Here is a 14,612-nt window from a genome sequence, read left to right on the forward strand (position 1 = left end):
GGAGGAGGAGGAGGAAGAAGGAGGAGGAGAAGGAGAAGGAGGAGGAGGAAGATGATGATGAAGAAGAATAAGAAGGTTGCGAGGAGGAAGCAGAAAGTAAAAGGAAGAAGCAAAACAAAATAGAAATGAGTAAAAACAAAACGATCATGATTGTTCCTTCCTTCTGTAATGAATTCGAATAGCTCAAGTGCAAATATTTTGATTATCATAGCAAACATGATGACACAGGCTGTTCATTCATCTTCCAAATTGTGTCATGAATGCTGGTGATTGGGGATCTAAGCAGGCCTGAATCATTTAACGCTTTACGACTGGTTCTTCGGAACTGTCAACCCCAAAAACTTTGATCGTTTTACAATAATAATATATTGTAAAAACATAATTCCTGCAATATATTCGCCAAGAGATTCTTAAAGTGATTAAACAGAATTTAAAAATAATGAAGTATTTCAAAATTAGTTAGGCATATCAAAGCTCAGATTTTGTATACACTATCATACGTTTAAAAACATTCCACAATGTCAGCAGACTACAGCAGTAGTTTGGAGCAGACGACGCGCCTCAAGTAAGGGGTAATATCAGCAGTCTACGATGATGGAAAAGCCCCAACTATGGTCCCGCCCTCAATCCTGCCCCCAATGTTCCACACCAGTAATGTCACGAATGTTGTAAAAATATCACTCACGCATGACACATGACGAGGTACATATACGTGATTCGTTCACGCTTGCTACTTTGACCTATGAACTTTCACCTTTCCTGTCGTTCATAATAATACACATTGAGGAAGGGTTTGGTACAAAATGTATAAATATGCGATTATTTTTTATTTTTAGAATGACAGACTTGTAAAACGACGCAGCAGCAAACTGTTCAAACTATTGTAAAAGTTTAAAAGTCATTTTGCTACTCTGCCTGGAATGGTCTTTAATCTGGCAATTTTTATGAGTAATTCTAGTTAAAAAATTACATATAAATATCCATGTTGGCCTGTACACTTCCCGACGCCTATGAAGTTTTATGATGTAAAAAACTGCATACTAATTATGACCCCTTCTTCTTTGTTCAGCTTGATACATCACCCTTTATCGTCTTCATCATGCAAATTCAGCTTATTACCCATTTTGTCTAAAAATTCTACACTGTAAAACAAAACAAAAATTTGAGATATTTGTTTCATTCAGGCGATTAATCAAATACCAAGCAAACTAAGAAAAAAATAATTAAACAATACGATAAACTTAGTTTGTATGTTTATCATAATCTACCACCATCTTTACTCAACTTTACTAAGAGTTAATGTTGGTCTTCAATGCATCCTTTGTGTCCAGTCGATTTAGGTTTAACGCTGGTCAGTCCCCTTTGCCCGGCCCCTTATTTTTCCTTTCTTCCATTACCCCTCCAATTGACTCCTTGCAACTCGTATTACCACTCACACCGCAACTAGGATACCAAATGCTATCGCCGTTATGGTAAGGGATAGCTTTCTTCAACCTACGGCGATTTCTTCGCCTAACCTGCGGTGCCCCCGTAACCGTCCAGATTGCCCCAAGAGCTTTCTACATTAGCTATTATAACCTTATAGCTACATTTCTATAGATCTATATTAAGTGCCTTTGGCTTCTTCGAGATGCAAGCCAACTGCAAGATTTTTTTTCTCTGTTAAAAACGTTGAGAACAACAATAGCAGATGTGGACAATTGGTTTTGGATCCACTGACTTTTGTCAAGAGAGATACATTTTCTACATCCAACATGACCAATAGCATTTGTATCATTATAGGGTCAGAAACAATGCATTACTTTAATGAATCCCACAATGTAAATAAAATCACAGATCCTGAATCTGTGATAAAATTGAATTGAAAAAAAAAGAATAAATATATTAAAAAATGAAACCTAAGTATGTGGTCCGTAAAAAGAAGAATGCAATTAGATGTAATTGCATATTTAATTAAAATTGAAAATTATTTACTTTTATTGCATACATTATGACCGCAAATTACATAATAATGAAGTTGATCACTCTAGATCACCCACGAAACAAAACTAATACATCCATTGGGCTATTCTATTTAAAATCCACACTACCCCTGTGGAAGATTTTGGAAATATCTTCCATAGGGGGAGTATGTTTTTCAAATGTAATTAGTTAGGGTTAATCATTTTAAAACCTGTACTCCCCCTGTATTATGGTTTTACTTATATCTTCAACAACTGGAGTGAGTATTTCAAATGGAAGTTGCCAAACTATCTATTCTATTTGAAACTCATTACTCCTTTTGTGGAAGATATTTCCAAAATCTTCCACAGGGGTAGTGTGGATTTTAACTGGAATAGCCCATTGATCGTGGTTGTACATGTATCATAGACGTACTGAACATGCTTCATTATACTTACTTATGATTATTAAAAAATTGAAAATGAATGCAAAATGTACTCCCGCAGATTTGACAAAAATATTCTGCAGACTGACAATACAAAAACACCCTTGCAATGACTCAGAATCACAGGTAATTTGCAGTGATATTTATGCAAAACCAATCTCACTTTATTAGTCTCGGATGAACTAAATGCTCTGTAAAGAAGATCGAATATGACATATAAAAAGTAACAGATTTCTTTGGGGAGTAGAGAGAAGGTGTTTTTGTATAAGAAAAGGGAGTATAATAATAGTCAAATATGATATAGAAATAATGAGATCAATGTCGTTATAACCTGTTGTTAAAAAGAGTTTTATGTTTTGGTACAAAAAAAGTTTGATTAGTGGGTATATAACATGAAAATAAAGATGGTCCTGGGAGACTCATTGACTTCTTGTACAAAAATTGCATTCTGAACTGAAATGATAATAAATAATGATGATATTTAATCATATTACACTCTTCATGGTTGTTGGATATGTTAATCTATTTTAGACAATTATGGAGGAGTCAAAGCAACATTTTTGATGCAATTAATTGTGCATAATTACGTAAGTATCACGGTAGGTACACTGGTAAATTATGTAAACATTATGCAATGAATTAATACAATTGTATTGATAGTGCATGAACTTTTCTTAATATTAAACACAAGTAAGGTTATAACAAAATGATAATTAACGTATTGTTAATTAATGGGCGCGAATTTTTGCATAAAAACAATTAATATTCAATGCAATGGTGTTTTGTGAGAATAAAATTGTATCGGCCATATGTCACTCTGTAACAACCAAATATGAACTTTGTCCCACGTTATTAGTAAAAATTGTTTTATTTGCTACAATCAGCTACAATGACAATACCTATGAAAAGCGCCCTCTTGCTTACAAATACGATTGCGAGATTTGAAAAGGCATACTGGACTATCAGTTGCAAAGATAAAACATTATACAAACACGTGAGCTGGTTATAAACCACAAATTATTACCGGCAGATTTGGCGGGAAGACGTTGATTTTCAGAAGTATTTTTCCGCGTGTTTGAGCATATATCGTTTTTAAATTTAATCATTGGTTCTTAGCAATAGCAACAATAACAATAACAACGCAAAGATTTGCCTGCTGCTTTTGATTTCGTGATTTCATGTATCAATGATAATTATTTGTCAACACCAGATAATAACTTGTTGACGTGTTGTTGTTTGATAATTAAGTATTAAAATTTAAATTAATAATGAAACCTTTATCATTGTGATTCTCCTTTATTGTTACCGACAGCACGTGTCATGTGGCGTTATGGACCAATCAATAAAAAACATACAAGCGAATTTATTATTGATTAATTGTTGCTCTGTAATTTTGTCTTTTTTCTGTGATTATTTCCGTTATCGAATGCTATTGGTTTGCAGAGGACAATAAATATGTAACAACTTTATGCATTTTAATTACTAAGTATTGCAATATGCACCAATATATCTAAAGGAATAAAACAGTAAACAATGGTGAATGGGTTTTGAACAACCAAGTGTAACTAACCATTCAGTCATGATCATCAAAAAGACAATAATAATTAAAGTTAATTATTGAAACAAATCAGTGGCTCCAGAAACGGGGTCCGGTCCACCCCAAATAATTTGGGTGGCTCTGGGCAAGTACCATAACCCCTCCAATAACTTGGGCCAGGCGCCATTTGGCCCCCAATAGCCTATTTAAAATCTTCTGGAGACTCTGCAAATATTACAAACTACCTTAGTCATGTTAGTATTGTTGCTCAGTCCTGAATTTTCGCTACTAAACACCAGCTTTTGTGTTATGCTTTGGCCATAAATTGTCATTATGAACCATTCAAGTATATTTTATTTTAACACCCCTTCAAAACAACGGACAATATTGCCAATAACAATAGTACTTGCTTGTGTAGATTTGTTTTTATATAAAGAGAAACTAATTTGATGATAACATTTCATTACTTGTTAATTTGTAATAGTTGTTCTCTTTGCTGATTGGTCCATCGTTTCATAGGTACCACGACATAATCAAGCATCACTGTGTCTTTTTTTACCTAACAGTTCTTTCCCACACATTAAAAATGTATATTGCCAATTTTGTATCTTATATACATTGTAACGATATGTTTTGTCACTCTTTGGTGTCGTAACTGTAGTCACTACATAAGCGAATATTAGCGCGTAAACTGTGATATAGCCGGAAGCCTCGCCGCGTGCGCGGTGTCATACACACACTCTTTTCCCTCGGCAGAACGAAGCGACTGATCACTGCCAACGTTCGCACCATTTGCCGGTCTATTACAACATGCTACATGGCGTGGCAGTCAGTTACAATCCCCGGGCTAGCTGTATGAACTGACTACTTAGCTGATGAAATGCTTGCATTTATATTACAGCCTTACTGTGCCGACATGATTCTATGGGACATTTGGGCGGCTAATCTCCAGTTAACTTCACATAAAATCATTTAAAGTGGGTATGCATTGTTTATCCCCTTTCAACAATATTTCATCTTTCAACATACCTAGGTAACATAACGGGCGGTATACAAATTATGGGAATGGATTCCTTTTTTTCTGGAGCAATCATGTCGATTACATACATGTACAATTTACATATGGTTCTTGCTACAGGCATTTTTGTTTCAATATATCTTGACTTGAACATGAGTATGTTCTCTGTGTCATAACCTATATCGTCAGGAATCACATGAACACGAGTTTCCATGCACAGTGTCAGCAAGCCTACAAAGATCTAGTACATTGCAAAAACCTTATACATAAAACATGAACGAGTAAATCAATGCAAACTTGAAAATACTGTATCATAATTTATTTTGCCACAGGATATGAACGCAATTAAATCTTCTATAACATCCCATTCAGGTGATGGCATTTGATACAGTTTTTGAAAGGAATTTGAAGCATTTTGCAAAGCTTAACTTAGTTCATCTTGATCATGACGTCATTTGTAATCATTTACATAAGAGATCAACTAGCTGCAACAGCACAAAATGTTTCAACTACACACATCAAATGAGTATATCTTCAGCGTTTGTTGCCAAGTAATTCAACATTGGCGCAATAAATACCTTAGTTTTAGCGGAAAGTCTTTTTTCGGATGAACAATCTGAATTTCGAATCAAAGATGTTTTCGGTGACAGGGCTCTGGTTTGAATTGTGGGTCGTTGGGCTTTGGTTTGGCGCCATTAAAACATATAGGTGCTCTTGGTACAAATTAGTTCAATGTTTTCTAAGATGAGTTTTCGGGTGACAATTAGGAAAACATTAGGCCTATTTTGCAAATATTTAAGTCAGTGGGTGACAGTGGCTTTTATCATGAAAGTCGATGTGAAACATTTACTGACAGAAAATGAGAGGTCTTTGGACATGTTGGTTGAGAAATCTCAGTGTAATAGCATTGTGGAAAATTATGAGAGATCTTTGCCAATGTCTGCGTAAAAGCGCATGACTCTTCAGGTATGCCTTGCCTAAATATTAGGCGTAGATCCTAGGGGTATCCAATATTTTGACAGGGGGATATAGTTCATACAATCACCCCCCCCCCCCCCATGTTGACGCCTGTATGTGGATTTCTGACCAAATTAACCTCATGTTTGGTCATTTTCGCCTAAAATGTGCATGCCCATTTTTGCACCGCGCATGTATTCCACTTTTGCACTATATTTGACCAGTTTATGCCAAAACTTTTCGCGCGCATTTCAAACATAAAATTATTCTGTCGCTAAAAGGTGCTGCATTCACTATACTTCAAGAAATAGTTCCAAACCTAATCTCCCCAATGTCAAAAAGAAATCTTCACCACTGTCGGATTTAAAATTGTTAAATTGGTGCCAAGTATTATGATTAGTTCATTACAACGCCTATCAAAGTGTTCTTTGCTGTGCAAAAACGTCAATTCCTCTATATTTTTATATCCCAGCCACCCAAGTAACTGCCGACGTAGCAAATTGTTCAAACAAAAACCAATCATCCAAAAATCATCAACCAGAAATGTCTACATAAGGCTGGGGAAAATTGCGTACATTTGTCACTATATTTGGTACCTTATTGGTCAAATTAGGCTCTCCTAGCCGTGTGCATATTCTCATATTTCCAGCAATTATATCGATTATTCTAGTTTATTACTAATCGCTGTAAAATTCAAACTGATAGACGTTACCATTACTAGAGACCAAAGTTCGTGTGATATAGCTATATTTCAGATTTAGCTGCAATGCTTACACCACGAGAGGATGAGAGTACTAATTCAAACAAAATATCTTTAACCAGCTGTGTGCACATAGGTACACCGTACCAACATTGAAATTTCAAATTTGATCAAATTTAATCAATTCCCTCTTTTAGGTAGAAACCTCCTATTATACAATAATACTGAATGATGTCCTCCGTATCTGTTCTTTGTATAACATGTAAGCAGCATCTGTTTCAGGTCGAGAATCTAGTTCATAAAAACTGAACTGATTCACCTAATCTTTGAAGGAGTTCAGGTACTGCCTCCAACGGATTAAACATGTTAACAAGGGATCTTTAAAATGTTTTAGTTGATTTCTTTATCATTGATGATCAGATCTGACTGTCCTATATATAAACGCATACATCTTATGAACGATTACCCAAATTAAACCGGGTTTTTGGTGATTTAGATAATTCATAAACTGTCTCTTCGTGTGTTAACCCTATGAGAACTACCTGCCGATTGGCCAAAAAGAAGTTTTAATTATCAATTGGACCAATCAGCAATATTGTTAGAATAATTTCACCAAAAAAAAAAATTAGGGTGAATTATTTGCAAAGCTCCATTCTGATTGGGGATTAAAATGAAGATATCATGTAATTGACCAATCAGAGGCAATGTTAGATCGGCAGGGGTTAAAGTATGTCAACAATGATACTAGAAGCTCGCAGTTGTTGCACGTAGTTTGGCATGTCAAATGTTATCTGTAACATCGACATTTTTGGAGCTTAAGATGGAAGTGGGTATATAGACCAGGATCTATGGGTTTGAATGTTAGTCGTAATGTTTTCTCCTCTATAAACGGAATTGACTCGTTATCCTCATAATGTAGTACTTTCCGCCTAGTCTTCCTGAACTTTTGTGATTTTTAGGTCACCCTGATGAAACATCTGATACTAACTTACCGTTCATAACACACTCAATAGGAATACTTAGCTCGATAGATAATGTATATCGGATTGAGATAGACAGACAGAATGCTAGAATAGACAGATTGATGACTATTAAAATAGCTCAACTGCTGAATGTACAATTGTCCTAGTTTGATACAAAGGAACAAATAACAAAGAATTGAGAAATACAGCAAACGTATCTAGTAAGTATGTTAATGCTCTGCATGCTAGCCATGCGCTTCAACGGAAAAAGTTCAAGTTTTGAAATATTTTCTCAAAATATCAAGAGCTATCTTAAGAACTACTGAACCAATACTAGGCTTGTTTGTACTCATTTTAATGCATTTTTCATGCTGATTCCAAATATGGTCATGAAAATTTACATTTACAATTGTACATTTTTGTGTATGTATTATATCTTTAAAACTATCTGCTAAAAAGCAGTGACAATAACTTTGATCATGTTGATGATTTATGCGATTGCACCGTAGAATTGGAATGTGAATATTTCAAATGTTGTACTCTGATGTGCACGATGTATAATGTCATGGAGGTAACCAAATATTTGATTGTATTTGTTAAAGTATACATTTGACAATGATTTGGAATGTTGCTTCCTGAGGTTCCAGATATAGACTTATTTCATAGAAACACACGATGTAGTGTTTTGGTTTTTCCTTCCAACACAAATGAACATATTTGATACATTAGAAAACAATAATTATGATTGCAAACATTCAATAGTCTGTTTATCTTAATGTGAGGTAGCAAGGAAATTAATATCACATGTTTGGTCACGGTAATCACAATGAGCTGCTTAGCCATGATACTATAATCAATCAATAAGATAAAAATGAAGATCCAAGTTTAAAAGATATAGTTTTAAGCAATTTGAACATGTAAAACAACTGATTTCAGGTCCATTGAATCTTAATTTATGGCCTATATTGAAATAGCAAATATCACATTACATATCTGTGATTTTACGTAAGCGATCATCCCATGTCCCCTCCCTTTCCCTCTTCCTGTAAGTTCAACCGAGTTAACAAGTCAACAAGCATTTTGTAACTAAAACATGATACATAAACTTTATAGAAGATAAAAGAAAAAAGCGTCACGGAACTGACCCATCAACAAGATATGAAGCGGATTTCAAACATGGTTTATGTTAGACAAATTTCTCATCTTTGGTTAATAAATGTTTCACATTGAAATGTTTCAATATCTTCCTGATAATAATCCTGTTTCCTCGCCTAGAGTGCCCCGCCTACATCGTCTTTGTCTGATTCCCCCATCATTTCAATCAGCAATTGGACAGGTGCATGTAAGAAACCCTTACACCCCCTTTCCTCCTATTTCTACTGTTTTCATATTACTTTTATTTTACTCCAATGTAGATGACCTAATTTTATGATACACTTGTATTGTAACGGTTGCAGGAATACTACATGCTTATTATTAGACAAAAAACAAACAACGCAGTATAAACTGACATCATAATTTCCATTGATGATATTGTCCGGATTGTAACAACATTTTGACTTGCGTCACTTCCTGTGGTATATATGTCAATGGTTCAGTGAAAGTTTATCAAATTCACACGCAACGTCAGCTAGCTATTATTCCACAATGATGACAAAAATGATGGTAAACACTCTATTTAGCAAGAGTTATGCTCATAGTAAATCAAAAGGCACAACATATTAACAGTAACATAAGTAAACATGCTTCTTGTGATGATGATCAGGATCATCGAAGAACAATAAAGTTTTGCAAATGGCTTTCCTAATATGACCCTTTGTTGTAGTTGATTAAGGCGTGTATCAACAAGTTACATCTCATTTCACATTTCTATAAGTCATTTCTTCTCGGTAAGTACCATTGAATTTATTCTGTTTCTATTGTCACACGGAGAAACAAAGCAATATTTCGCAGAGACAAAAACATATCTTTCAATACTTGACGGATATACATTCAATGTTCTTCAGGGATGACAGTGCCAAAGGTAAAGATATCTGAAAGTGAGCTGAAATCGTGATTTTTTGACATATTTTTCCCTAAAGATTCATTTCCTGAAATAAGATTCCATTTCCTGATCTCTGGAAATTTCCTGAGAAACTTTGATTCTTGCTTCTCGGGGCGAGGTACTTTTGGCATATAAGAGGTATATAATCTTAAAAAGGTTCAGGCTAGTTGGTTAAGATAACTTTACAGTATTGAGTTATTGTTAACACACTTCTGCGGATCATTATGTCAGTCAGGAGTGATACGACACTTTCTCTCGTCTATTACACAACAATGAATAATCAGAGTTAATATTGAGTTAGATACGTCCTCACCCAATGACACATAAACATGATACATCTTCAGATTCTTGAAACAGGGCAGAGTATTCCCCCTCCTACAAACACTTATAATGCTTTCCCAAGGGTACTTCTACGGCTATTTTACATACAAAACTAACTAGCTCTATCGATCTGAATATCTTATTTTGGAATTGTATGTCAAATTTCTGAATTATGGATAGTAGATATAAGTATCGTTTTTCATATTAAAAGCCAATACCTTATGATGCCGTTTCTGGGGGCATATGTGTGTGCATTTTGTGGCGTGCAGTCTTAAAGATGTTGTGACATGGAGATTATGAATCACATACAGCTGGATGGATGGAAAGAAGAGAGAGAGAGAGAAAGAAAAATGTAAGAGTGAAAGAGACGGAGTGTGTGACAGCGTTGAGTCAATGCGCATCTAGTTTGCAATGATCTCTTGAGGTGTAGCGTGCGATGAATGACTATTTTGTGTAGTGATTACAAGTATTGCCCAGTCAACCTCAAGGATGAATTCGATGGCAGACACCACTTCTTGTAAATCTCATCATCGCTTGTATACATGAATCTTTAGCGTTAACCGCGTACACCTGAATTGCCGACAACATATCTTGTCAAAGGCCATAAGTGTTTGATTGAATTTAGTGTAATGCTGGAGGGTTTGCATGGGCCGGTCGGAAGAAAATGTACATAAAAAAGGATTGTTGGAACAAATTGTGTTAAGGCAGTGTCGAATTTGAGGCAGGGCCTCCATGTAACAAATCCATTGCCAAATACTATCGGATCTGTCTCTCTTATATCGACTACTCCTCCATTAAATTGACTGATTACACATAGTGTTTATTTTGTAATATACAGCTGTTTATACTACAGAATGTACCCTGATAATTAAATCATTGTCGACAAGCCACGGATTTGATTGAAATGTACACACATAGAACGTACCTGGCGGTGCAAAGGCTATGCGTTTTTTGGGGGGAAAGGCTGGGACACAGTCCCAAACTGTAGATCGATAGATTGCCGTGTCGAGAACAGCCTTTACGCTGCCAGCATATGCACACCCCTACAAGGAACTGTCGCAAAATATCAACACTAGCTAAATGCTCGTGGGCGCTTTACTGTGTTAAGTTCACAAGCAGGAGATACTGGGGAGGCAACTGTGTAAACAGATTGTAATTATTCACATTTACAATGACAACTTGGCAAATTTTGCCTCAGTCATATATCCTCAAATCATGAGCTCAACTATAGAATACTAACGGTGTGTCGTTGACATATTAATATGCTCTACTTTTCTTACACTTTATTACAACCTTGATCAGCTTCATGCAGCATGTTAACGTTCAGAATCGACTTTTGGCGAGTCAAGTTTTTATGTTATCAAATCATATAAGTGCAACATTTTCATGATTATGGTATTGAATGAGCTATGGCATGTCCAAGAGTTTTTCTTAAGCATCATTTTACCAGCGTATAACCTGGAGCACCCTTGGCACGAACACCGAGCTTGACCCTCCAAAACCCATATAAGCCGTGTGCTTTAAACGCTCAAACAATTCGAACGGTTTCCCAAGCCGATGATTGTGTTAGCCCATTATCACACACACTCGTATTTGAGAGTATTGTCGCAGTGATTCCCTAAAGATGTATTTTCTCTTGAAAAAACTATAGTTTACACAAAACCTATGAGTAAAAGTTCACACTAACTTAATCGTACTTATTTTGAAATGAAGAAAGTATGCAAGCAAATGCTCAGTTTCAATATAACATTAATCTTCAGTGCCCCCAGAAACGAGTGTTACTTGTAATGTAAGTCACACTTTGAACCCGTGCACCATTCATTTCTATACCCAAAAGCGAAGGTGTTTGGAGATTTGAATGAGTAACATAACATGAATTGATTGGGACTAAACAAACAATTTGTCAAATAAAATCTGTTTCTTTTCTGAAATCTTTTAGAGAAAAAACATTGAATAGTGGGCAAATGCCCAGCAAAATATCGCTAATAGTTGCGTAGAATAGAATTCTGAGTATTACAATTGGTGGTGATTTATCATACTAAGACCAATGTGACAAATCGGTCTACATATCATAAAAATGATAATAGTATCTATAAATGCATCAAAGAAACTCCAATATGATATCAGCACAAGGAAATAAACCCGTTCAATTTAAATATAATGATCAAATGAGCGTTTGCTAGTTATTATTAACTAATTAAGGTATAACTGAAAAGCCATTTTTGCGCATAGCAACTATCCTCTTGTTGGTTGGTGCTCATTTCTTGTTTGCAAACAAGCTAAAAACTATGTACCACCATTACACCATACCAACTGATTTGAATTCAGAACCATTGCTGCAACGACTAACGGCTGCATTGATCAGTAGTACATGTAGTTTCGAATTCTCACATTATTTAGTTGAAGCGTATGCAGTTTGAGTGATTCCTTCATGCTTATTTCATTGGGATCGCTATTACCAGGGATATGATTGCCTTGAAGATAGGCAGGGGAAAAAGAGCAAAGCGCTGCGAGCAGTTGTATCTAGGTGAGTGTAATCACACGCAATTTACAGCTTGCTAAATTAGGTTTTTACATTCATCTCACCGTTAACTAGACAAATAAATTGAAACAAATTTTTGACTATATTGATCGTGTGAAGTGAAAAAGCTGCAATTAGCGTGCTGTGATTTTTCCGAGGAATTCTATTTTCATGATTATAGTAATTTCGTGCTAGTAGTAGTAGTATCATGTGCTAATTTTGAATATGATTTAGGGTTCCGAATTCGACAGTCCTTATAACCAACGATACATTTGGATGGTATTGCTTACTATTGTTTTGAAAAACGCGGTTATTTGGGAATGCGATATAGCAACATCCCGCTGAAAAAAGAATAGCAACTTTGATTGACTATTTCACAAGACAAACTGAATGAACCAACTAAGGTCAAAATATGACGAGTTAATACTAATAACTAAAAGCATTTAATCTTATTGTTTTAGGCTAATTGTAATACTTTGTTAACCAGAAAATACGTTATTCAAGGTCACTTAGATAGGGAAGTGTATCATTGTATTTATGAGAAGCACTTTGGACCTATATAGCAAAAACTCTTTAAATTACTATGGTAAAACAATTTATTCAAAATATAAAATAATAAACACAATAGTTATACAATTTTGCGAACAAGTTTAAAACCATTCAGTCTATTCTAATTCACAAAGGTTTAATGGTATTAATATTGGTAATTCCGCGATATGAGTAACTCAGTGGTATTAACAGGACTTCATCATTTGCACCATTATTTCAAGCATTATTAGTATAAAGAAAGATGTAAACTTACCCCGTGAAACGCTGCTTGCATGGGGATAACCCGGAAAAGTTAATGGGTAGTGCCGCGCTCCTGCGCACTTGAGGCCTGGTCCCAGCGATGTATGGTCAGCCTAATCAATCCTCGCAAAAACTATCTCCTTGATAAGGGTAGTGGTAAAAACTGAAAAGACGATTCATGAAGCTGACGAACACTCAGGTGAAGGACACGGCAGATTTGAGATGTTTCGTCCCTATAAAACCTCCTCTATGGTTGAACCTATCTAACATAGGTAAAAGAAGTAGACGTTTTTAGCTGGTGGTTTACCCGGGGCGGATACGGTATGCAGTAGGGCTGCGTGAAAGTCCCTGCCTTTGCTGACTAGGGTCGTTCGGTAGTTAGGTGGCGTATGTTCGTCCCAGTGATTGCTCGGAGCGGAGACGTTGAAATGATTAGCTCCTCCCCTCCTCGCCTATAATTACAACTCTTTTGACTTTGTAGCACCGACCATGAATATACCGATTTGGTTTGTGGCCGTCTGCCCCTGTGGCACCAACTTTTCATAGGGAGATGGAAAAGGCCCTGTCATATCGTTATCACTTTATATAATATAATATACTATGGAATAAAAAGCTAATTCATTGTTAGTATAAGCAGAGATAAGGGATTCATGGAACCAGCAGAAAGGGAGTTGCAATACTTTGCGCTTCATGTCCTCAGTTTACACCTTTCTTGTGACCACTTTTACATCTTTACATATCTTGGAAGCAAAACTGTAAAACCAGAAATCGTTCATTTATTCATTTCATTATGAAAATAAAAGTTAAAAAGTTCATGGGGAAGAAAAACCACAAGTTGAACATATGATTACATTTTCTGCATGACTTATACTTCACAAGATGCCATAAAAGGGGTTTTACCATCACGTACAATGGCAACACGGCGTTAAGGCATTAGGTGACGCCCGTCAACCCACACCAGCCTCCCATATCACGGCACATAACAACATATAAACTATTGAGGGCGCTAGGTCATATCTTTCCCGGACGTATCTGAACAGTTACTCTGCTGACATTTTCAGTCATTTTGTCGAATTGCAAAATTGTATAACTATCTAATAAGTGTTTTTGCATTACTTGACATATTTTCATACAATAAATTACTCTTTGAAGTAATTTTGAAAGCATAAATTTTCAAAAGAAGACGTGAAATATGCCGAGTAATTAGGCACGTTAACTAATGAAATATCTATCTGTCCACGAATGTTGAGTTAAAACACAGAGAATATGCTTCACCTGACCAGCATGTAGGCAAACAATGGATCAAGGACACACAGTGTCAGATGATCAAACGAAAAATATGTATAATGCGTAAAGAACGAGGCAAAATTCAAACAA

The 14,612-nt window shown here is 35.7% G+C and overlaps 1 protein-coding gene across 1 annotated transcript in view; it reads right to left on the reverse strand.

Moving 5' to 3' along the window:
- Positions 1-13,905, reverse strand: part of LOC140155466 (transcription factor Sp9-like) — a 61,611-nt gene extending 47,706 nt beyond the window's left edge. Inside the window, exon 1 of the mRNA XM_072178328.1 lies at positions 13,249-13,905. Within this exon, the coding sequence (XP_072034429.1) occupies positions 13,249-13,269 (21 nt within the window). The 5' untranslated portion in view covers positions 13,270-13,905. The remainder of the gene's footprint in view (positions 1-13,248) is intronic.
- Positions 13,906-14,612: the final 707 nt, after the last annotated feature.

This window comes from Amphiura filiformis, chromosome 6 (genome assembly GCF_039555335.1).
Source record: "Amphiura filiformis chromosome 6, Afil_fr2py, whole genome shotgun sequence".
NCBI classification, from domain to species: domain Eukaryota; kingdom Metazoa; phylum Echinodermata; class Ophiuroidea; order Amphilepidida; family Amphiuridae; genus Amphiura; species Amphiura filiformis.